Source organism: Dendrobates tinctorius, unplaced genomic scaffold (assembly GCF_039654945.1).
Source record: "Dendrobates tinctorius isolate UK_male_01 unplaced genomic scaffold, ASM3965494v1 ptg000075l, whole genome shotgun sequence".
Classification (NCBI taxonomy): Eukaryota; Metazoa; Chordata; class Amphibia; order Anura; family Dendrobatidae; genus Dendrobates; species Dendrobates tinctorius.
Genome location: NW_027361743.1, coordinates 13,400,024 through 13,424,958, shown reverse-complemented (window position 1 = coordinate 13,424,958; position 24,935 = coordinate 13,400,024). Strand labels below are relative to the sequence as shown.

General features: G+C 45.7%; 1 protein-coding gene across 1 annotated transcript; it reads right to left on the bottom strand.

Annotated features, from left to right (window-relative positions):
• Nucleotides 1-486: 486 nt before the first annotated feature.
• LOC141096607 (sarcolipin-like) lies at nt 487-24,484 on the bottom strand. The gene is made up of 2 exons (XM_073583343.1): nt 24,349-24,484; nt 487-1,053 (listed from the first exon to the last, which is right to left on the bottom strand). Exon 2 carries the CDS (start codon nt 996-998, stop codon nt 903-905), a length of 96 nt encoding a protein of 31 aa, XP_073439444.1. The 5' UTR covers nt 999-1,053; nt 24,349-24,484; the 3' UTR covers nt 487-902.
• Between the last annotated feature and the right edge of the window lie 451 nt (nt 24,485-24,935).

Here is a 24,935-nt window from a genome sequence, read left to right as displayed (position 1 = left end):
TCTGAACAGATTAGACTGGTATGTGAAACAAAGGCAATTTATCTTCTAGAGGGAATTGTGGAGCCAAATTTTTCTACAGGTTTATTATGAATGGGCAGGTATGCTTTAAATAGGTTGTCTAAGCTTCTTAAATGGGTAAAATTGAGTAGTTCTCATGAGTAAAGGGGTTTTTAATTTTATAATTTGCTGCGCATAACCTAGGTCCCTCCTCTGAAGCTGTCCAGCATCAGTGTCCCTACACTCCTCTCATAATGCAGAGGAAAAGCTGCCTTTGCTTGAAGCAATGGAATGCACATAGTTTGGGCCAGCGACTCAACAATGCCGCCGGGCCGATCTGTCAACCATCAGTACACCACTCCTTGCCAACCAGAAAGTCAGAAGGCTGGGGAACGGAGCACTCATGAAAAATGAAGTTGGGACAAACCTTATTAAATAATTTCTGCACCTTGAAAAGTCACAAACAATCTAATGAACACACAAATATGGTTTTATTTTTAACTTTTATTTTATTGAGCTGAAAACTTGTTGTGTCCCGATTTCAGTTGATTTGTTTTCATCTTGGTTCAAGGCGATGACAGCATTATATTGCAGGTATTAATGGTGGTGCTGGCGCCATATCATTGATCTTCATTGGCGTTCAACATCTTCACGATCAGTGGCAGACAGTGGTGGTAGATTTTCTTTTGTGTTTTGGAAAAGCAACAAGTTCTGGGCGAAGACAAATAGCTTTCTTTGGTTCCTATGAATTCTTACAGCTAATCACCGAGTGAAAGCATGGATGTTATGTACAAAGTGCCATGGATGTATTAACGGAGCCCCTTCAGTGCCGAGACAACATCTCCATCACTGAAGGGGCTGAAAACAATGACTTAGATATTTCTGAGGAGCATCGTACAGTCCTTTTATTCTAGGTAAGACTTGACCAGAAGCCACATCAGCATCACGGTGATCAACACGATCATAAAGTTAAGGAAGAGCTCTTGTGTGGATCGTTCCATCTTCAAGTCCTAAGAGAGGGCTTGTGTACCACCAAGATCTTCACCAAAGTTCAGTCTAATAAGGAAAAAGTAAAGAGAATAAAATAAAATTTATAGTTGACTTATTAATAGAAGTAAGTGAATAAATTTGCCAGACTCTAGTCCAGCAGTCACGTCAGTATTTCATGGTCGCTGTATGGGAGCCCTACAAAACTCCTCTTACCTGCATATTCGTCTCCACTTTTGATTAGTCGACCTGGTGCAAAATAGTGTGTGCATCGCTCCGCAATGATGATGTTTTTCACACAAGGTCTGCTAAACAAAAAGGGAGCTAGGGATGACACAATGGCAACAAATCAAAAGAGGAACCAGGGACTCCGGCAAGTACGAGGTGGTTTTCAAGGATTCCATCCAGTCGCCACAGAACACTGACCTGGCTGCTAGACTAGGGTCGATTTGCTATCTCTACTAATTAAAGGGAAAAATGTCAGTAGGGTCAACCCTCCGAAGTCATATATATGGACGTATAGGTCATGTAAAGCTGAAAAAAATGATACCTTGACATTTACGATCCAATGTCTTATTCCAGAAAAATCCACATTTTTCTTAATAGTTAAAATACCTGCTAAGCTCTAAGGGCAAAACATAGAATCTGCCTCTAGTTCTTATTTAAAAGGGGTGTTACCAATGTGAGACATATAATGACTGACAGTCTGCTCTCCTGATCTAGATGTCTCACACTGGTAACGCTCTCAACTTTCTATGACCTGTATGCCCATATAGACGGCTTAGGAGGGTTGTTCCTACTGACTGATTCCCTTTAAGAATGATGATCATTGACATAACATAAAAACAAACAGCCCTATACCATGTTACTCAGAAAATATTCTATCTATCTCCCAGAACAGAACATTCAATTTTGTCCCAGAACAGCATCACTCTTTATGGAAATATTAGATTTAGACCATCCCTACTTTAAAAAGGAACAAAAATAATGATAATAATAATAATTCAATTTATTGATGCCAAAGTTACTTCCAAATGAGGGCGTTGGATCTCATTTAGATTTCTTGTTTTTTTCTTATATTATCATGAAATAAATTATCCAGGGTAACCTGTTATGGTATCATGTAGTTGTTTGTGCTGTATGTGTTTGTCTTCCTGACTCCTGAGGATATCAATAGATCACAATGTGCCGAGGATTTGCTGTGATGCCAAGTCTTCCTAATGTAATAGGCTGGCAGTTACAAGGAGTTCTGTCACTGTGTGTTACACTCAGGGTCTAATACACTTAGTCCTCTCTTATTACTCGTAATTTTGAATTAAGCTTCCTATTTGTCATCACTGTTCGGTAACTAATAAAAGGTGTGATCTTCAGAGTTATTAAAGTGATGATATTAGATTAGATAAAAGGTCTGCCTATTTTTTTCCAAACAACAGTGCCTCTTTTCGTTTAAAGCATTCTGCTTCAAACAAATGGTTAGATTTATAAGTAGCCCTGAAGGCCAAAGTTAAGTCATGTGTGTGAACCTGGCCTTCAAGGGCCAATACGGACCATGATGTCCAGTTCAACCGCAGGTCCCTGTCCTGAATTCATCAGCCTCATGGGCATTTATAAGGCTGTCGAATTTGGTTCAAGAGACCCTCGGTTGGTCCTGACATTGGGGCTGTACGTGGACCTTGAAAGTCGGAAATGTAAAACTAGGCCTAAAGGGGTTGTCCTAAAAAAACATGCCTTACTTTTCCCCAAGATGAGTGGTTAATGTATGCTCTCTGAAGCATCCATCACTAAGACCTCTACTGATCAAGAAAACAAGTGTGAGACATGTAAATGATTGACAGTTTGCTCTCCTGGTCTACATGTCTCATACTGGTAATGCCACTTTTCATTTAAAATAATTTCTGGAGGCAGAGTCTCAGGGAGATCTATGACCGGCCCATAGATCTTAACAGTTAATTTACATATTAAGAAAAGTGTGGATTTTTTCTGGAATACGACATCGGATTACAGATATTAAGGTATCATTTTATTCAAATTTCTATGCCCTACATATCCATTTAGAGGGTGGATCCTACTGACAGACAGAGGATGTATGGGTTCGTTATCACTCTGTGACCCTGCTTTGTAACTTTACATGGTTTTTAGTTTGTGGCTGAGTTGCTGTGGTTCCTTCACTTCCTAATGACAGGTAATGTTGGAATATTTAGGTGGCAAGAAATGTCATGATCTAACTTGTTACATTGGGGGCTCCTATTACAGAACAGTGCTTGAATTCACAAATGTTATTAAAGGCAGAATGCATGGTGAGGGACTAGATTTCCTATACCTCTGGTAATGGTTGGTACGGCACTAATTAAGGAAAGAGCCACTACCCACGGTGCCTCTCATTTTCATGTTCCAGCCATGTTGTTTTTGCCTATTTTGCTCCTCGTCCCTGCTCCTCTACCACTGTCGGCATCTCGGAGGTGTTTTTGACGCCCTCCCTCCCCTTTTATGTGTGTGTTATTATTTCTTTCTAGAAATCCAAGTCATAGCTCCAGTCAGAGTAAAAGAAAGGAAGCACCGAGGTGGTTTGGCTGTGTAAGAGGACTTTCCTGCTGTTGTTCAAAGATTTCCCTTACTTCTTACATTACATGAGTGATATCTATTGCAAATTCTACAACAGCTCAGAAACAGGCGAATCCTCGCATCACAAAGTGTGTGAGCTGGGGTGGTTAACAAATCTACAGTCACACAGAGTGACTGCAGACTTTTCATTTTAGACCATACAGTATCAACCTCCACACAGTATTATGGGCACAGATTCCTCCATAAAGTATTAAGGGCTCCACAGTCCTCTATACAGTATTATAGGAAACACATAGTTCTTCATACAGTATTATGGGCACCACATAGTCTTCCATACTGTATTATGGGCACCACATAGTCCTTCATACACTACTATGAGCACCACATAGTTCACAACACAGTATTATGGGCACCACATATTCCTCCATAAAGTATTAAGGGCTCCACATAGTCCTCTAAACAGCATTTTAGGAAACACATAGTTCTTCATACTGTATTATGGACACCATACAGTCCTCCACACAGTATTATGGGCACCATATAGTCCTTCATACACTATTATGGGCTTCACATAATCCTCTATACATTATTATGGGCACCACATAGTCCTCCATACAGTATTATGGGCACCACAAAGTCCTTCATACAGTATTATGGGCACCACATAGTCCTCCATACAGTATTATGGGCACCACATAGTCTTCCATACAGTATTATGGGCACCACAAAGTCCTCCATACAGTATTATGGGCACCACATAGTCTTCTATACTGTATTATGGGCACCACATAGTCCTCCATACTGTATTATGGGCACCACAAGGTCATCCATACAGTATTATGGGCAACACATAGTCTTCCATACAGTATTATGGGCACCACATAGTCCTCCATACAGTATTATGGGCACCACATAGTCTTCCATACAGTATTATGGGCACCACATAGTCCTCCATACAGTATTATGGGCACCTAGTCCTCCATACAGTAATATGGGCACCACACAGTCCTCTATACAGTATTATGGCCATCACAAAGTCTTCCATACAGTATTATGGGCACCACATAGTCCTTCATACAGTATTATGGGCACCACATAGTCTTCCATATAGTATTATGGGCACCATATAGTTCTCTACAGAGCTCAGATGCAGAGGGGGGAATGATGGAAGAGGGAGCATCAGCGGATGCTCTCTCTCCCATCATTATCTTCAACTGTGTCGGGGGGGCAGTGATGGTGCTGGCATCAGGCCCCCCCACCCACACGGGTCCCATAGTGTGCCAGTGTTACCGATGGTGAGAGGGCCCCCCCATTTATCCAGGCACTTTCACGAGAGCGCCGGGTGGGCACGCCGGCCTCGGTTGTAAAAGAAAATTAAGTTTCTTTTTGTTGTTAGTTAAAAAAATAATAATTAAGAATGTTAACACTGTGACTGATCTTCACTTGATGAGTTGTCTTTGCTAGAGTTGAGCGACACAGGTCAGCCAGATTCATAAGTCGCCGACTTATGCCAAAGTCGGGTTTCGCAAACCAAAACCCGACCTCAGCCAATGGGCAAGGACGCACACTGTGGGGCAGCGAGATGACATGTGCAGCGTCGAGAGAGCGAGAGAGAGAGGAAAGAAAAAAAAAGTGGTCGGGCATGTAGGTGTGTTTACTGTCCTGCACTCACTGCCGACTTTGATTCCCCATTGACTTGTTGTCATGTCCGCCATGTCTGTCATGTCTGCCATGTCTGTTTTGCCTCAAGAACCCCTGGAGCGGTGTGCACGCGCATCTCGTGTCTGCTATCCTGCATGTTCCCTAGAGCAGTGTGCACACTCACCTCATGTCTGTTGAGCTGCAGGATGCCTGCGTTTCTGCTCTAGAATCCCTGATCATGTGTTCTTCCTATTTTCCAGCATAGGCTGGTTCTGCATTCGTCTCTGCATGTCTGAAACTCTGATCATGTGACCTTTCCAAGGATCCTGCACTGTCTGGTTCTGCAATCGTCTCTGCATGTCTAGAAACCCTGATCATGTGACCTTTCCTAGGATCCTGCACTGTCCGGTTCTGCAATCGTCTCTGCATGCCTGAAACCCTGATCATGTGACCTTTCCTAGGATCCTGCACTGTCTGGTTCTGCAATCGTCTCTGCAGGTCTGAAGCCCTGATCATGTGACTTTCCTAGGATCCTGCACTGTCTGGTTTTGCAATCGTCTCTGCATGTCTGAAGCCCTGATCATGTGACCGCGCTCTGTGATCCTAGAGGATCTGAACTGGAAGCTCTTCCCTGGTCCTGACCCGGAAGTGGTGGTGCTATGCCCTATATCAGACCGCCCCTTCCTATGCTCAGGGCCTGAGTATTGTGTTGCTTCTCTGCATGGCTGCTTGGTCTGTGGGGTTGCTCCCTCTATTCTGTGCCCTTGCACTCTGCTCTGTCGTGCGTCTCTGCACACGATCCATGCTCGTATTCCGTCTCGTGTCTTGTGCTTTGTCTCGTGTTGTCCTCCGTGCTCTGTTCGTCCTCGCTGTGTCTTCTTGTTATGCCCGTTCTGTACCTTGTCCCTGGCGTGTCTCCTACACGTGCAGGTCTCCGCTCTGTACCCTGTCTAGTCCCAAGGTTCTCTGTTATGAATGGGTAACACAGGAGGAAAAAAAGACAACAAGCTAAGTCTCAGAAAACCAGAGAAGTTGGTAACTATGCAGATTGCAGATCCCTGATCTTAACCGCACAACTAGCAGCAGTCGTGGAGCGTTCCTACGATGATCCTAGACGCCTCATCACAACCGGAGAACTACATAAGCCTAAAGCAGGAAAAGAGGAAAACTAACTGCCCCCGAGCAGAACCCAAAGGAAAGACAGCCCCCCACATGTATTGACGGTGAAACAAGATGAAAATACAAACAAAGGCAGGAAAATAGGCTGAGCAAATGATGGGGCCCGGCTACCTAAAAAGGACAGGAAAGGAAAGACACTGTCGGCAATCTGCCAAAAAAAACCTACAAAAATATTGTCCAACACTTCTGATAGCAAAACTAACCCTGAAGTCACTAGACTTCTAAACCTATATCAGCACTCTGAAATATTCTGAGACAGAGAAAAAAAGAGGCCAATCTAATAAGGGACAAAAAGCAGATTGGCAAATACTGATTAATAGGAGTGGAAATTCAGCATAGCCCCAGCAGGGGCAGGCTGATTACACAAAAAACTGAATTGACCAACAAGCGCAAGTGTGAACATTAGCAAAAAACAAACTTAACTTGAGAAGACTGGAAGAGAGCTGAAGTCCAGGACCTGAGAAGCAGACTGAATTACCAGCACCCGGATAGGGCGTCGGCTGTCTTATATCCAGTCTGATACTCCAGAGATCCAATCGTTATCTTCCTCATCAGGCAGATCACTACCACTTAAACCAACCGCACTACCTCCTGTCACCACCAGAGGAAGAACGGAAGGGGAACTCTCAACTGGTGGAGCAGAAAATGAGTTCATGACAGTACCCCCCCTTGAGGAGGGGTCACCGAACCCTCATCCATGCCACCTGGCCGATCAGGATGGGCCCGGTGAAAAGCAAAAACCAATTTATTGGCATGAATATCAGAGGCAGAGACCCAAGAATTATCCTCCTGGCCATAACCCTTCCATTTGACCAAATACTGGAGTCTCCGTCTAACCAAACGAGAATCCAATATTTTCTCTACCTCATATTCCACATTGCCTTTAACCAATACAGGATCAGGAAGTGCCGCCACAGGAACTACTGGCTGAACAAACCTCTTCAACAGTGACTTGTGAAATACGTTATGGATTTTGAATGCAACTGGAAGAGCCAATCGAAAAGAAATAGGATTAAGAATCTCCAAAATCTTATAAGGTCCAATAAATCTTGGCTTAAATTTTGGAGATGCAACCTTCATAGGAATATTCTTAGATGACAACCAAACCATATCACCCACTTTAAACCAAGGACCAATGGTCCTACGCCGGTTGGAAAAACGCTGGGCCTTTTCCTGAGAGAGTGACAACTTATCCACCACTTGGTCCCATATCTGCTGCATTCTCATAACCACAGTGTCCACACCTGGGCAGGACGAAGATTCCACTTGCCCTGAAGAGAATCGAGGATGAAACCCAAAATTACAGAAAAAGGGTGACATCAGAGTGGCAGAACTAGATCTATTGTTCAGCGCAAATTTGGCCAAGGACAAAAATGAGACCCAATCATCTTGATCGGCAGATATAAAACATCTTAAATAAGATTCCAGGGTCTGGTTTGATCTCTCAGTCTGCCCATTGGTCTGTGGATGAAACGCAGAGGAGAAGGATAACTGAATTCCCAGATTAGAACAAAAGGCTTTCCAGAATCTGGAAACAAACTGGGCCCCTCTGTCAGACACAATGTTCTCAGGAATCCCGTGTAACCGAACTACCTGTTGTAAAAACAAGGGCACCAACTCAGCGGAAGATGGCAACTTTGGGAGTGGTACAAGATGGACCATCTTCGAAAATCTATCACAAATCACCCAGATAAGTCATTCTCTGAGAGACAGGAAGATCAGAAATAAAATCCATTGAGATATGGGTCCATGGCCTCTTGGGCACCGGCAGGGGCATCACCAACCCACTAGAACAAGAACAGGGTTTAGACCGAGAACCCCAAGTCCCGCAGGACTGTACAAAATTTCTGACATCACGAGATAAGGCAGGCCACCAAAACAACCGACTCACCAAATCTCTGGTACCAAAACTACCCGGATGACCAGCCAATGCAGAGCAATGGACTTCAGACATCACTCTCTTTCTCCACTGGTCAGGAACATACAATCTTCCCATAGGACAATGCTCAGGTTTATCCTCCTGAAATTCCTCCAGGGCGCGTCTCAAATCGGGCGAAATGGCAGAAAGAACTACCCCCTCACCTAGGATAGTAGTAGGCTCGGTCACATTAAGAGAATCAGCAAAGAAACTCCTAGAAAGGGCGTCTTCCTTAACATTCTTAGTGCCCGGAAGAAAAGAGACCACAAAATTAAAACGCGTGAAAAACAAGGCCCATCTAGCCTGTCTAGGATTCAAGCGTTTGGCCAACTCCAGATAAATCAGATTCTTGTGATCGGTGAGGACCACAAATTGATGTCTAGCTCCCTCCAACCAATGTCTCCACTCCTCAAATGCCCATTTCATGGTCAACAATTCCCGATTCCCCATGGCATAGTTGCGTTCAGATGGGGAACACTTTCGAGAAAAGAAGGCACAGGGATTCATCTTAGAAGTCACAGGGTCTTTTTGGGACAACACAGTTCCTGCACCAATCTCAGAAGCGTCCACCTCCACTTGAAATAGAAGCGAGACATCAGGTTGCCGTAAAACTGGAGCTGAAGTAAATCTCCGCTTAAGCTCCTGAAATGCTGAGACAGCCTCAGGAGACCAATTCAGCACATCAGCTCCCTTCTTGGTCAGATCAGTCAGTGGTTTGACAATACTAGAAAAATTACCTATAAATTTACGATAGAAATTAGAAAAACCCAAAAACTTCTGTAGAGCCTTCAAAGAAGTAGGCTGAACCCAATCATAAATGGCTGTACCTTGGCCGGGTCCATTTCAATAGTCGATGGAGACAAGATAAATCCCAAAAATGAAATCCTCTGTACACCAAAGAGGCACTTCGATCCCTTAACAAACAGGGAATTCTCCCTCAAAATCCGGAACACAGTCCGGACATGTTCCACATGGGAATCCCAATCACTAGAAAAGATCAAAATATCATCCAGATAGATGATCAAAAACTTATCCACAAAGTCTCGGAAAATATCATTCATAAAGGATTGGAAGACAGAAGGGGCATTAGAGAGCCCAAAAGGCATCACCAGGTACTCAAAATGTCCCTCCGGAGTATTAAACGCCGTCTTCCATTCATCCCCGTGCTTGATGCGAATAAGATTATACGCCCCCCTGAGGTCATGCTTAGTAAACCAGCAGTCACTCTTAACTCTGGAGAATAAATCAGACATCAGAGGTAACGGGTACTGATATTTAACAGTCATCTTGTTAAGGGAACGATAATCAATACACGGTCTTAATGAACCATCTTTCTTGGCCACAAAAAAAAAACCAGCGCCTAACGGTGATGAGGATGGTCTAATATGACCCTTCTCCAACGACTCCTTAATATAGGATCGCATAGCATCATGTTCGGGTACAGATAAGTTGAAAAGCCGACCCTTGGGAAATTTACACCCAGGCATCAACTCAATTGCACAGTCATAACTCCTATGAGGAGGCAAAGACGCAGACTTACTCTCACTAAATACATCAGAGAAATCAGCCAGATAATCAGGAATATCATGAGACTGAGGAGAGGTGGAGAAAACAGGAGCGTCCCTAAGAACACACTGACAACCCCAACTCACCAAAGACACAGATTTCCAATCCAAAACTGGGTTATGAGTTTGCAACCAGGGGAACCCCAGAACAATAGTATCATGCAAATTATGCAGCACCAAAAATTTACAATTTTCTTGGTGGTCTGGGGCAACTCGCATTATCACCTGGGTCCAAAACTGAGGTTTATTCTCTGTCAAAGGAGTGGCATCAATACCCCTCAAAGGAATACGCGTCTGCAGAGGCGTCATGGACAAACCACAACGTTTAGCAAAGTCCAAATCCATCAGATTCAGAGCTGCTCCTGAATCCACAAAAGCCTTAGTGGAAAATGTGGACAAGGAGCAGATCAGAGTAATTGCCAAAAGGAACTCAGGTTGTATACTGCCCACAGCAAATGTGTGTGCAAAATATTTCTCTCGTTTAGGGCAGACAGAAATAGTATGAGAGGCGTCTCCACAGAAAAAACACAGCTTATTACGCCTTCTAAACGCCCTACGTTGCGCCCTAGACAAACCCCATCACATTGCATAGGTTCAGACATTTGTTCAAAAGGTGGCAGCGCCTCCCGTGTAGTTTTACGTTCACATAAACGCCGATCAACTTGAATGGCTAATGACATAGAGCCATCCAGACCAGAGGGAACAGGAAATCCCACCATAACATCTTTTACGGTCTCTGACAAACCTTTCCGAAAGAGAGCTGCCAATGCACTATCATTCCATGTAGTAAGGACCGCCCTCTTTCAGAATTTTTGACAGTACAACTCTGCAGGATCCTGACCCTGGTTTAATGCCAACAGGGTTCTCTCAGCTTGATCAACGGCATTAGGTTCATCATACAACAACCCCAAGGCCTGAAAAAATGCATCCACATTAGTCAGAATAGGATTTTCAGGTGTTAGAGAAAAAGCCCAATGTTGGGGATCGCCGCGCAGCAAGGAGATGACAATTTTAACCTGCTGCACAAAGCTCCCCGATGAGTTAGGCTTCAAAGCAAGAAATAATTTACAATTATTCTTAAAATTCAGAAATTTAGACCGATCCCTAGAAAACACATCAGGAGTAGGATTCTTGGGTTCAGCAGCATGTGACTGAATAAGGTAGGTGGAAATTCCCTGTACTTCAGCAGCAAGCTGCTCCACACGATCAGACAGTTGCTTAATCTCCATTAGGAAAAAAATCCTCCTACGGCCCCAGAGAAAAAGAGGAAAAAATACATAAAAAAAAAAAATTCTGAAACTTTTTTTTTCCTTTCTCTAACAATTCTTTCCTGCTTTTGAGTACCCTAGAATCTGCGGTATGGCTGGTGATTCTGTTATAAATGGGTAACCGAGGGGGAAAAAAAGACAACACGCTAAGTCTCAGAAAACCAGAGAAGTTGGTAACTATGCAGATTGCAGATCCCTGATCTTAACCGCACAACTAGCAGCAGTCGTGGAGCGTTCCTACGATGATCCTAGACGCCTCATCACAACCGGAGAACTACATAAGCCTAAAGCAGGAAAAGAGGAAAACTAACTGCCCCCGAGCAGAACCCAAAGGAAAGACAGCCCCCCACATGTATTGACGGTGAAACAAGATGAAAATACAAACAAAGGCAGGAAAATAGGCTGAGCAAATGATGGGGCCCGGCTACCTAAAAAGGACAGGAAAGGAAAGACACTGTCTGCAATCTGCCAAAAAAAACCTACAAAAATATTGTCCAACACTTCTGATAGCAAAATTAACCCTGAAGTCACTAGACTTCTAAACCTATATCAGCACTCTGAAATATTCTGAGACAGAGCAAAAAAGAGGCCAATCTAATAAGGGACAAAAGCAGATTGGAATGGAAATTCAGCATAGCCCCAGCAGGGACAGGCTGCTTACACAAAAAACTGAATTGACCAACAAGCGCAAGTGTGAACATTAGCAAAAAACAAGCATAACTTGAGAAGACTGGAAGAGAGCTGAAGTCCAGGACCTGAGAAGCAGACTGAATCACCAGCACCCGGATAGGGCGTCGGCTGTCTTATATCCAGTCTGATACTCCAGAGATCCAATCGTTATCTTCCTCATCAGGTGGCAGATCACTACCACTTAAACCAACCGCACTACCTCCTGTCACCACCAGAGGAAGAACGGAAGGGGAACTCTCAACTGGTGGAGCAGAAAATGAGTTCATGACAGTTCTCCCTTGGCCCGGCTCTGGGCTTCTGCCTACGCTCCGCTGCTAGACTCTGTCCCTGTCCCTGGTGTGTCTCCTACACGTGCAGGTCTCCACTCTGTACCCTGTCTAGTCCCAAGGTTCTCCCTTGGCCCGGCTCTGGGCTTCTGCCTATGCTCCGCTGCTAGACTCTGTCCCTGTCCCTGACGTGTCTGTTTACACGTGCAGGCCTCCGTTCTGTGCTCTGTCCCTGGTGTGCCCCTCGGTACGTGCAGGCCTTGCCTTGTACCTTGCCCCTGGCATGTCCTTTGCATGCGCAGGGTTCTGTCTACTACTCTATGCCTTGTCTCTGATACTTCGTGCGCCCTTGCACTTTTCGTACTAGGCTTTGCCGTGCTGTCTGCACGCGTCTCTGTCCTGTATCTTTGCCTAGCCCTGCCTTGTGGCTCCGTGCCTCCGTGCACGTGCCTGGTTGCCTGTGCCTGCCTGGTGTGCCTCAGCCGTGTCACCTCTAGCCGTGTTCGCCTGTGTGCCTCAGCCGTGCCCCCGTCCAGTGCTATAGTGGTTACCGGCTGCGTGGCCGCAGCGGTGCCGCCTCTAGTCGTGCCCGCCTGATTATGCCACTGTCGGTACCACCTGCTGGTGCCCCCAGCTGTGGTCTCCATGCTCCTTGCACACACGCTGGTTCTCGCACTGTGCCTTTTCGTGCTACTCTTGCACAAAGTCTTTTGCTCTCTTTGCTCTGCTCTGAGTCCTGTCTTGCCTGCCGGATTCCGTAACCTGCCGAATTCCGTAACCTGCCGACCGCTGCCAGAGGTCCGGACCTAGATGACTGCGGCCTGATGTCCAGAGCTGATGTCTGTAGCCTGATTCCTGGACCCTGTCGGTCGATGCCAGCACCCCAGATTCCGATGCCATTGAACCTGTCCCTGGCATGCCCTCACACGTGCAGGTCACCGTCCTTGTGCTCCTCCCTGGCGTGCCCTCGCACGCGCAGGCCTCCGTCCTTTTACTCGTCCCTGGCATGCCCCTCAGCATGTGCAGGTCTCCGTTCTGTGAATCTGATCCTGGCGTGTCTCCTTGCATGCACCCTGGTTTGTCTCCTAGTTTGTCTGCCAGATTCCTGAAGCCAGCTGACTACTGCCGGAGGTCTGGAGCCAGATGTCTACACTCTGATGCCTGGACCCTGTCAGCCCTTGCCAGCCTTCCGGAGTCCGATTCCTCGCACCCTGCCTTGGACTTTGGTGTGCCTGGCACGCACCTTGTTATATGGATTCTGTGTGTTCACGTTTTGCGCCTGTTTTACCTTGAAGAGTTCATCATGCCTTGGACCTCGGCGTGCCCGTGCACGCATCTTGCTTTGTGTTCTTTGTGTGTTCACCTTTGCACCTGTTGTACCCGGAAGTGTTCCTGAATGAAGCTTACTTGAACTAATGCCTTGTCTCGTCTTGCTTCCTGAGCTGGCCGTCTGGTCCAGCAGCCGTGGTGGCTCACCCCCTTGGTCTTGCCCCTGACACTCCCTGTATAGGGGGTGGTTCCTCACTAGGTCAGCTCGCCCTAGGTGGGTGGGTGCCACGGTCCAGAGGGTCCACTCATTCAAAGAAGAACGACTCAGCGTAAGCTGAGGCTTGTCACACTTGTATTGGGTTTCGTGTTTCAGTCGGACGATTTTGTTCGACTCGACTTTTGAGAAAGTCGGGTTTCATGAAACCCGACTTGACCCTAAAAAAGGCAAAGTCGCGCTTCTCTAGTCTTTACTCTAAATAGCATTGGTGGAGAGTTGGACCACTTGGGATCTGTTTGTTGTGGTTCTCAATGGTCCAAACAGGGATGGACACTTTTTTTCTTTTTTTTATGCTTCCTTTGGGCCTCTGTAGTTGGATTGAAAAATCTGAATTTTATTCAGTCACTGAGATGTGTGTCCTATTACTATTGGCCATATGGTGTATGATCTTAGAATGCAGAATTCTATAATATTTTTCTTTTTAACTGTTACTGTGAGTTCCAATTGGCTGTTAATTCCTAATCTCTGATCACTGGCATATCACACACTGTATAACGTATAGTGTTACAACAGCTGATTCTTTGCCGCCCCGGGTCACACCTGTTATCTGATATAAATCTCCGTGACCTCCTGCATTAGCCGTAAGCTTAAGACATGATTCCTTATAAGCCTCAATCATAGAGGAGTCGTGGAGGTTGTGAGCCTGCCGCACTCTATATAGAAACGGCAGAAGAAATATGACAGCACTCAGATAAGCATTTACACCATGCGCTATAAACACAGACTGTATCCTTAACGTCTTACTAATATCCACAGCTTTATTTAGAGAAACGTGAGGGCGCCACATTAATTATAAAAGCAGCTACCGCACAAAAGAGCCAATTGTCACTGCGTTTGGCATTCTTAGATGTGTTTGAAAAGGAAATAAACTATTAAACTGAATTAATTACTAATATAATTATTTTTATTAAAGCTGTCCTTGTGTTCAAACTTAAGGGGTTGTCCACTTTTAGGAACTTTTTTTTTTAACTTAAATCCATATTTTTTTTTTTACTTGTAGGGGGTGACCAGCCCTAGAATACAAGTTTGCAGCAACTCTAAGTGACTACAGACTTGTGAGTCCTCACTGCGCACAGTCAGGGTTCTCCGGTGCCGGTAGCAGGCAATCACGTGACTGCAAGTTTGCGATTACATACTTCCATATTTCAACTAGACGCATCCATCATCACTAAATAGGCTGTACACATCAAGTCAACACATAATTGCATGTATACAAATCACATATTTGTGCTCACGAGTCCGGAGCTCCCGGTGCCGGCATCGGAGAGCCCCCCATAGCTCACAGATTGTGCTCTTGGAGGATTCACAAGTCTGCAGTCCTATAGTGTGACTGCTGATGTGTACTCTAAGGCTGGAAAACCCTTTTATATAACTATACTTGAGGCTCCAAATAATTTTTGCAATTGGGCTTCATTAAAAATTTTGCAGAATTCGGCTCTTACAATATCTCTGTTTTCCTGTAAATTGAACTCCGATGTTGTCTGTAGTCATAAATCAGCTGAGAGGAGCTCAGAAAAAGACAGGTAAGAGAGGTATAAACTTTCCTATCAGAATGAGCTCATTGGCGGATTCTAAGTTAACTCATTTTGCAGCCAGCAATAGACAATGCAACACAGAGGTTTTATAAGGAAAAAGGTGCAATATTTTTAATTGAACCCAATTGCAAAAATTATTTTTTAAAACCCAAAATATATGTATCCAAGTAAAAAGCAAAACAAAAAAAAGATCATCCCCAAAGTTGGACAACCCCTTTAAGCACAGGTACTCCGGACCAGTCAGTCCCAGGAGACAACGTCTTCCTCCGTCTATGTCAGTGATATATATATGAAGTGGGCTGGCAATCTGGATTAGTTCAATAGTTTAATGGGATTGTCCAGTAGACATCACTTAAATGCTACATTGCCCCATATAAAATGGAAAAATCCATATAGTCACCTTTCGAAATGAAGCCGTCCCAGCGATGTTGGCCCCGTGTTTCTCAGCATTCATGAAACGTTGTTATGTGAGCACTGCAGCCCATCAGTGGCCACTGATGGGCTGCAGCCTTTCCAGTTAACATAGTAATGTATTGTGATTGCAGGGATTTTTCATTTCATATGGGATACTGCAGTATTTAAGAAGGGGTAGTTCAGTAGGGACAACTTTTTAATGCTAGACACCTTCTACATCATCGTTGGTTAAGAGTCAAAAAGGGGGTCTGGGTTAGCTAAAAAATCCAGTTGGCTAGCCAAATCTCAGACACAGGAATGCCTAGAAAGATTTCTGCCTTTGTCGAAATGAACCCTGAATTGGAGCAGATTGGCATAACTCTCTGGGTCCCAATGGAATTATGGGCACCAGAGCAAGTAGTGAAGGTCCCTAACACTGTGAGGGGTTAACAAAAAATGAAGATGATACGACAAAGCTCGTGCAGGACGCTGGATTGGTGGATGGATCGTTTGAGGGTGGGAAGAAGGGGACCGTTTTCATATCACCTCTTCATTGGAGGATCACCCACCTTCCCGACCCTTTGTTTTTGTGGTAAATGGTTTATCCATGGTAGTCGTCACAGAGTTTTGGCCCCAAAGGTTTACACATGTTCACTGCCATGGGTGGTGACTCGACATGGGGTTGAGTAATCTGCTGACGCTATACAGGGCCAAAAATAAAATAAACCTGTTGTGTTGTTTGTTTGGGAAATCAATAAAGCTGTGGCCATTTTGTTTAGCCAACAATGGTCTTTGTGTCAAGGTTTTTCTAGGGCCTTGTTATTCAGGTAAGGTAAATGGAAGCAGTCAATCTGTTCCACCAAGGAATGTCCTCCAGCGGAGTGGGACTGCTCTCTTTTGAGTGGAATTTACATGAATCCTGCTCCTTTTTAGTCCATAGCATCTCCAAGTTTATTGAGATCATATCTCAAAAAATGGGAGCATCACAGTGAATTTTGGGCTGTTGGTAACAATGAGTCTCACACCTATCAAGAGCGATTTATGCCTTCTTATGTGAGAGAGGGGCTTCTCGGGCCCCAAGACTGAGGGTAATTGTTACCTATACCTAGCCCTACTCGCCAACAGTAAAAGATTGCAATATGAATGCCAAGTAGAGTTGAGCGAAACGATTTGCAAGTCCAGCAGCCACATTGGTCCTCCGGGTCAACCAGACCAAAAGCCCTGCTAACTTCCTGCTACCTGCCTGAATCCTGGCTGCCTCATCTGATTAGTAGGCTCCCACGACATTGTGAATGGCCTATAAATGAGAAGAGGCACTCAGCATGCTAGCAGATATAAGCCTTAAATTACCAGTATGCCACTAGACCATCATTGCATCTTCATCCCTATACACACAATGTCAGGGTGTGTAGGTGTGTTCTCAGTCCTCTCCTGTCTGCAGCGGTGACTCGCTGCACCCAGGATTGCTCAGCGGTGGACAGAATAGGGAAATGAGAGGATGTTCTGACACTGTCAAAGCTTGCTCCCATCTCCCTCTCCGGCCACCTACTGCTGTTCAATCCCATGTGCAGTGAGAGATCGTTGCCTCAGACAGAACAGAGGGATAGTAGGGTGCCGACGCACACTGACAATGCAGATGCTCATATAAGATTAGTGTAAGTGGGCGCCCTTCAATCTCCCTGTCTGTGGTAGCTGTCACTCGCTGCACATAGCATCGCACTTTAGCAGGTGGCCCACACAGACAGGAGAGGGAGAGAGATGAGTGTGTATTCTGACACTACAGCGTCTGAGTGTACAGCGTCTGAGCACGCTCTCATCTCCTTTTCATCGGTGGCTAACTGGTATGCAATGCTGTGTGCAGCAAGCGGCCGCTACACACAGGAGAAGCATGAAAAGGCACCTGCGCACAGGACTGATGATTTAGCACAATAAGTGCTCCAAAGCGAGCACTGTCAATCATCATAGGGGAAAGGGGTGTGAGAAGGTAATTGAGGAGTTACACGTTCTGCTCGGCCAAATGCTCCTTTGCTCTCTATCAGAGTGTTGCTGTTTATTACACAAAAAAAGGAAATCCGACATGCTGGAGCATTGTCTCACAAGACATCCGTTGGGGGACAGTCGAGAACCTCCCATACACTTTAGGCTGTTAGACGATAATAATAATATTAATAAATTTTATTTCTATAGCGCCGACATATTCCGCAGCACTTTACATTTTAGAGGGGACTTGTACAGACAATAGACATTACAGCATAACAATAATCCATCTACACCCAGCTGTCTCCCTTCTGTCATTACTACCATCCGTCTCCAGTGCACAAACCATCTCTTCTCCCTCCAGTCAAGTCCGTCCGTCAAGTCACCTTCCCCACACTCTCCCTTCCTTTGTCCATTGTCATCCCTGACAATCGTATTCCCTACCTACGTCGTTCTGAAGCTTGTCCACCGTCTGTTGTCGGACCGGTTGTTGGGCCAAACCCGCCATACGCGGGGGGGGGAACCAAACCAGGAGCACCATGCTCCAGGCAACCTACCGCTACTCGCCGGTGCGCACACCACGTGACAACTTCTTTCAGGTTGGCGAGGTCCACCCAGACTACTCTACGGCATGAACCTCCCACTACTCTCCCCTTCTGTTACCCTCACCTGTCCGGAACGCCATGACCGAGGTCTTTCGCCTACTGGGCCATCGTTAGCGCCCGCCTATCCTTTTGGGGTGTCCGTGGTGTCGGGGACCTGACTGATGAACCACTGTCTGGTTCGATATCTCTCGGCTCTTTGTCCTTCACTTACAAAAGAGTCATGGTCGGCGTTTTTGTCACATCTACCTTGTACCCGGGACCTGATACACACATTTTTTTTGTTACACACACTACTCATTAAATCAACTTTTAGCTTTAACTTTTTTTTTTTTTTTTTTTCCTTTAACTCCTTCTCCAAACACACTATTTCAAACATAAAATGGAAGTAATACCCCTTCCTTTAACATTAACACTTCTTCCTTTGCCTCCCCGCTATATCAGGAGAAAACAATAAACAATAAAAACATTTTCTTTAACTTGGACGCATAACTGTCCTTTTGGGCCTGCACAACGGTACAGCGAATTCCCGGTAGTCCTGGCCATCTCCTGATAACCGATGTCTCATCAGTAGTAAGGGGCTTCACAGCCGTGAAGCTCCCGGGATGCTGGGAGTGTCTTTGGGGGTCCTTTTTACGGGGGCTCGTGGCCTTCGGGTTCGACGATCACGGCTACCGCATAATAGCCGCGGGGACAGTACTCCTTATAATATGATACCAAGTCCCCCTCCCGCAAAGCCCGGCCATGACGGATGTAAGTCACGTTGATATATACCTTCTGGCCGGTTGTGAGGTCACGAATGAACCCGTATTTTTTCAGATTGGTATACACGAGCCGCCCAGTGGATTGAGAAGCCGCCATGCCAGCCTCCCCTTTTTCGTGGAGCAGGCTCCAGACCTCCCGCTCTCTGGCCTTCTTCTTCTGTATGACCTCCACAACCCAAGCGAAGGGTCCGGTGTAGGCCGCGGAGTCCGGTGGGCGGGACGCGGCCGAGGTCGAGAGCAGGGCAGAGGCGGCCACAGATTCCGGCGGCCCAGCAGCCGCTGGGGCCGGGCGATGGGCAGGGGCAGCCGTGGGTCCCGGTGGATAGGCCGCAGAGCACGACAAGCAGGCCGCAGCCAACTCCGGGGGTGACGCAGATGCGGCCGCAGGGCAGGCCGCAACCGGAGTCACAGACGGGGCCGGGGTGGCGGCAGGCCCAGAAGAATAGGCCGCCACCTCAAGGCAGAGCGTGGCAGGGACGGCCACGGGTGGACTCCTCATCGGCGTCACAGGACGTGGCGCCGCCGGGCGGAGTGGCTCGGGGACGCGGGCAGAAGCGTCGCTCAGCCCGGTGGAGGCCGCAAAGCCCTCCGCCGCCGGGCCCACAGGAATGCAGGAGGCCGTGCGGGAAGGCTGCGTGGGAAGGCGTTGCGGGGGCTGGTCGCGAAGCCGCTGGCTGGGCCGGGGGGACTTCTCACCTTCCCTGGTGCCGCGGCCTCCGACAGGCCACCTTGCAGCTCCTCCCGCAGCCTCCGATCTTCACCCCGCCGTCCGGCAGGACTAACCTCCAGGCTCGTGGGTCCCGCGGGGAGGCTCCCAGGCGATGTCTTCGGCGGCTGCTCCAGCAGAGCCCGCAGTCGCTCCTTTTCTCCGCCCAATGTCTGGGGGGCAGTCAGTGGCTCCCGGAAGCAGGTCTCCCGCGAGATTCGACCTCTTGACGCCACCGCCATTCCAGGTGTCCGAGGCCATGGCAGCTGCAGCGTCGCATCCCGTCTGATGTACAGAAGTCCAGAAGTCGAATGGCACCAAACAGCCGCAGCCGGTCTTCCCACCCGAGCCACTCCCGCCCTTGGGTGGAGCGATGGTCGGCTTCTCCACCAATCTTCCCAGGTCCAGTATAAGGGGGCGACGGTCTCCGGATATACACCGCTTCACCAGGGGTGAATTTGAGACGGCCCCAGTCCGTCCAGAGCAGCCGCAAACACCTGGGCCTCCTCCTGACGTTGGAGTACCACAGCCATGTTGTCCGGCTTCTGGTACTGCCCCGGATCTTCTGATGACAGCCAAGGATCCGGAAGCAAGTCTCAAATTTATAATCCACAGGTGAGCAAATTTGTAATCCACAGGTGAGCAGCTCAAGTCCTTTTTGGGTTCTCCTGGCGCAGGCCTGCCACGGAAGGTGTAGTATTAGCGGCGGAGGATCCTGCCGACTATGCCAAATGTAGTAGGGGAGCCCAGATTGGGGGGTGGTCCACTGCTTACCATGCACAGCCGACACAGAGACGAGACAGAGGCAGATTTCAGTCGCAACAGGTCCGGGTTTTATTGGCCGTCCTCCTGACGACCGTAGCCATATACCGCAGTTCCTTTACAGCTCCCCATACTCAGGCCCGGGAACCTTCACCTTTCCTTCAGTCGTAGTGACGTTCCTCGCGGATCTTTCGCTGGGGCTGTCCTAGACCTATCTACCGCCAGCGCTTCACCTGTCTGAGGTCGTCGTCCAATTGGTACCCCCGGGGCCTCGTCTGTCCTGCAGTCCTTTGTGTCAGGGGCCACCCCCCTGACTGTCTCTTCCTGTCAGTCCCCTGGTCGAGCTCTTCACCGTTGTCAGTCTTCTGTACTGAGTCTTCTCCTCCTGGGACTGGACTAGCCTGGAACCCTGTCCTGTCCTATTTATCCCCCTCCTCGGGAATTTCCCTCCTGGATTCCTGTCTCCCCGCCCCCCATGACTAGGCGGTTTCCTAAGCCCTAAGCTGATGTCAAGTCCTGAACAGCGCTCCCCCCTGCCATCTTGTGGTCAATTCTAGGTATTGCACTCCCTTTTCCATCTACCTCCAGCTGTCTCCCTTCTGTCATTACTACCATCCGTCTCCAGTGCACAAACCATCCCTTCTCCCTCCAGTCAAGTCCATCTGTCAAGTCACCTTCCCCACACTTTCTCACCAGTCCGACCAATTTTACATATTTTCATGGTCATCTGAGTTGGGGTGTTCACACATTCACATTTTTGGTGAAGATGCACTTTTTTTCTCATCTCTCTAATCTCTCGTAACCCTTCTAAGACCGCTTTTTTTCTTAAATCAAAACCAATAGAGAAGTGGAGCAGATTGCCATAACTTCCTGTGTACCTATAAAAAATCTGTACCGGCCCCCAAAGAAAGAAATGAGAATTAAAACTGGACGCAATTTTACGCCCCGTGACTAATCTGACACCAAATCTGCAGGTCATATACAGTCATATGTAAAAGTTTGGGCACCCCTATTAATGTTAACCTTTTTTCTTTATAACAATTTTGGTTTTTGCAACAGCTATTTCAGTTTCATATATCTAATAACTGATGGACTCAGTTATATTTCTGGATTCAAATGAGGTTTATTGTACTAACAGAAAATGTGCAATCTGCATTTAAACAAAATTTGACCGATGCAAAAGTATGGGCACCCTTATCATTTTCTTGATTTGAACACTCCTAACTACTTTTTACTGACTTCCTGAAGCACTAAATTGGTTTTGTAACCTCATTGAGCTTTGAACTTCATAGCCAGGTGTATCAAATCATGAGAAAAGGTATTTAAGGTGGCCACTTGCAAGTAGTTCTCCTACTTGATTCTCCTATGAAGAGTGGCATCATGGGCTCCTCAAAACAACTCTCAAATGATCTGAAAACAAAGATTATTCAACATAGCTTTTCAGGGGAAGGATACAAAAAGTTGTCTCAGAGATTTAACCTGTCAGTTTCCACTGTGAGGAACATAGTAAGGAAATGGAAGAACACAGGTACAGTTCTTGTTAAGCCCAGAAGTGGCAGGCCAAGAAAAATATCAGAAAGGCAGAGAAGAAGAATGGTGAGAACAGTCAAGGACAATCCACAGACCACCTCCAAAGACCTGCAGCATCATCTTGCTGCAGATGGTGTCACTGTGCATCAGTCAACAATACAGAGCACTTTGCACAAGGAGAAGCTGTATGGGAGAGTGATGCGAAAGAAGCAGTTTCTGCAAGCACGCCACAAACAGAGTCGCCTGAGGTATGCAAAAGCACATTTGGACAAGCCAGTTACATTTTGGAAGAAGGTCCTGTGGACTGATGAAACAAAGATTGAGTTGTTTGGTCATACAAAAAGGCGTTATGCATGGAGGCTAAAAAACACAGCATTCCAAGAAAAACACTTGCTACCCACAGTAAAATTTGGTGGAGGTTCCATCATGCTTTGGGGCTGTGTGGCCAATGCCGGCACCGGGAATCTTGTTAAAGTTGAAGGTCGCATGGATTCAACTCAGTATCAGCAGATTCTTGACAACAATGTGCAAGAATCAGTGACGAAGTTGAAGTTACGCAGGGGATGGATATTTCAGCAAGACAATGATCCAAAACACCGCTCCAAATCTACTCAGGCATTCATGCAGAGGAACAATTACAATGTTCTGGAATGGCCATCCCAGTCCCCAGACCTGAATATCATTGAACATCTGTGGGATGATTTGAAGCGGGCTGTCCATGCTCGGCGACCATCAAACTTAACTGAACTGGAATTGTTTTGTAAACAGGAATGGTCACAAATACCTTCATCCAGGATCCAGGAACTCATTAATAGCTACAGGAAGCGACTAGAGGCTGTTATTTTTGCAAATGGAGGATCTACAAAATATTAATGTCACTTTTATGTTGAGGTGCCCATACTTTTGCACCGGTCAAATTTTATTAAATTGCAGATTGCACATTTTCTGTTAGTACAATAAACCTCATTTGAATCCAGAAATATAACTGAGTCCATCAGTTATTAGATATATGAAACTGAAATAGCTGTTGCAAAAACCAAAATTGTTATAAAGAAAAAAGGTTAACATTAATAGGGGTGCCCAAACTTTTACATATGACTGTATGTGGGTGGGGTGAAGAGCATTTCCTTTTTATCTAAATGCATTTGTATACTGGTGTACTGGTGTAGTAACTTTTTTTTTGTAATTGTTTCATTAACATTTTTACACTTTTTATAGATTTTAGTTCCCTGCTCATTGCTGGCTGTAGAATGAGTTAATCTGGCAGTGAATTTGCAATTTTTTTTAGCTTTTTTCAGAGCTTCTCGCAGCTGGTTTATGACCTCATCAAAGTTTAGCTCAACTTTGATGAGGTCTTTGGTCATAAAGCAGAACAAGTTTAGAAAAAGACAGATAAAACAGATAAAAGAGTTGTAAGTTCCACGTCAGAAGGAGCTCACTGACAGTTACCCGGTTAACGCATTCTGCAGCTAGCAATATGCAGTAAAACTTAAAAGATTAAATTATTATTCTTTTTTTGCTTATGAAACTCATTTGTAAAAATTAGTTCTACTCCAAAATACATGCATTTAATAAAAAAAAGGCACCAAAGGCGTCTATTAGTAGAAAGATGAAAGATTTTTATCCCCGACAGATTTTGTCCTAGCAGATGAGATACTCAGGTATTTTGATGCAGTTTTTGAAGCCAAAGTCAGGAATGGCTCATAAATGGAAGACAACTGTAAAGAAAAAAAAATGGAGTCTTCTAATTTTTAGGAATTCCCTTTTTGCTTTGTATTAAAAAAAAAAGCAAAAACTGCATCTAAAAACCTGAACTTGTGAACACGACCTAAAGGCACCCTATACCAATATTTTCATCTTTGACTGTATCTAAATCTACTATATAATCCTATTTTATAGGGATGTTAATGGAGACAGCCCTTAAGAGTTACAGCAATGTCACATTCTGCCCCCCCTCAAAAAAAAACAAAACAATTTGCAATATTTTCATGCTACATTGCCAAGCTTATTTGACATACTTTGCAGTATACAGATAATGTATGGATTTATATTTTTTGCTCATTTTTAATTAGACTTTTTTTTAGCAATCAGAGCAATAGTGTAAAAAAAATTAAAAAATTTCTTAAATTGCAATTTTTGCCAGAAGATAAGAAAAAAAAATGAAATGACTTATAAGTGTCTATAATGGCGCCGATTTATATGCGCAGTGTAAACCTAGCGGACAATGCTCTTATATCGGGCACTTACTGTATCTACATAAGCCACCAAGAATGCCGTACCCTATCTGAAATGTAAAAATACAGAACAGCTGAGCTCAGCCTGACTGATTCCATTGTCTAGCACATACCATCCTGTTACATTCCAGTATTAGAATAGACTGTAAAGTATAATAGAGACTACACGCTAAGCCCATGGACACACAGCGTCCTAATAAAGTGTGATCGCAGGAGAGCTGATTACCTGAACTAATGGCACAGATCGGTGAGTCCTGGGGCACTTGAGTGTTATCAATCCCTTCTTGGCTTTGACTCTCGTCACCTCCCTGGGCAATGTGATTTGCAAGTGTCTGTGTTGGAACTAAAGTAGCAAGAGGGTGGAGAGCATCAAATGAACTGGCAGAATTTCTGATGAGGTCATGCTTTCTGAATATATATGGCTAGAAGTGCACATACATAGTTGTACTGAGTCTATGCTATAGGACAAAAATCAATCGATTCATGGATTTTGCCAACTCATTTATTTGCCGGGATGGCTCCTCTTGTTGGCTACCTGGCATCTGTTTCTAGATAGTGTTCAATGCCTACGATCTCTGCGGAGATGCACGTTAATGGCTCGTTAAAGAGCTTGTCAAGCCCCTTATAAATACGCAGCTATTTCCATCCCACCCACAAACGTCACTTTTGATACTGTAGATCCTCTATTCTTTAGGGACACAATTACGTGCCTGCCCTTGAGTTGGTCAATAATTCTATCACACGACCTTTTAAAATTCTCCTCCTTCCACTTTACACAATCGTCCCGTCGTTTTCAGAAGAGGCTAGGACTCT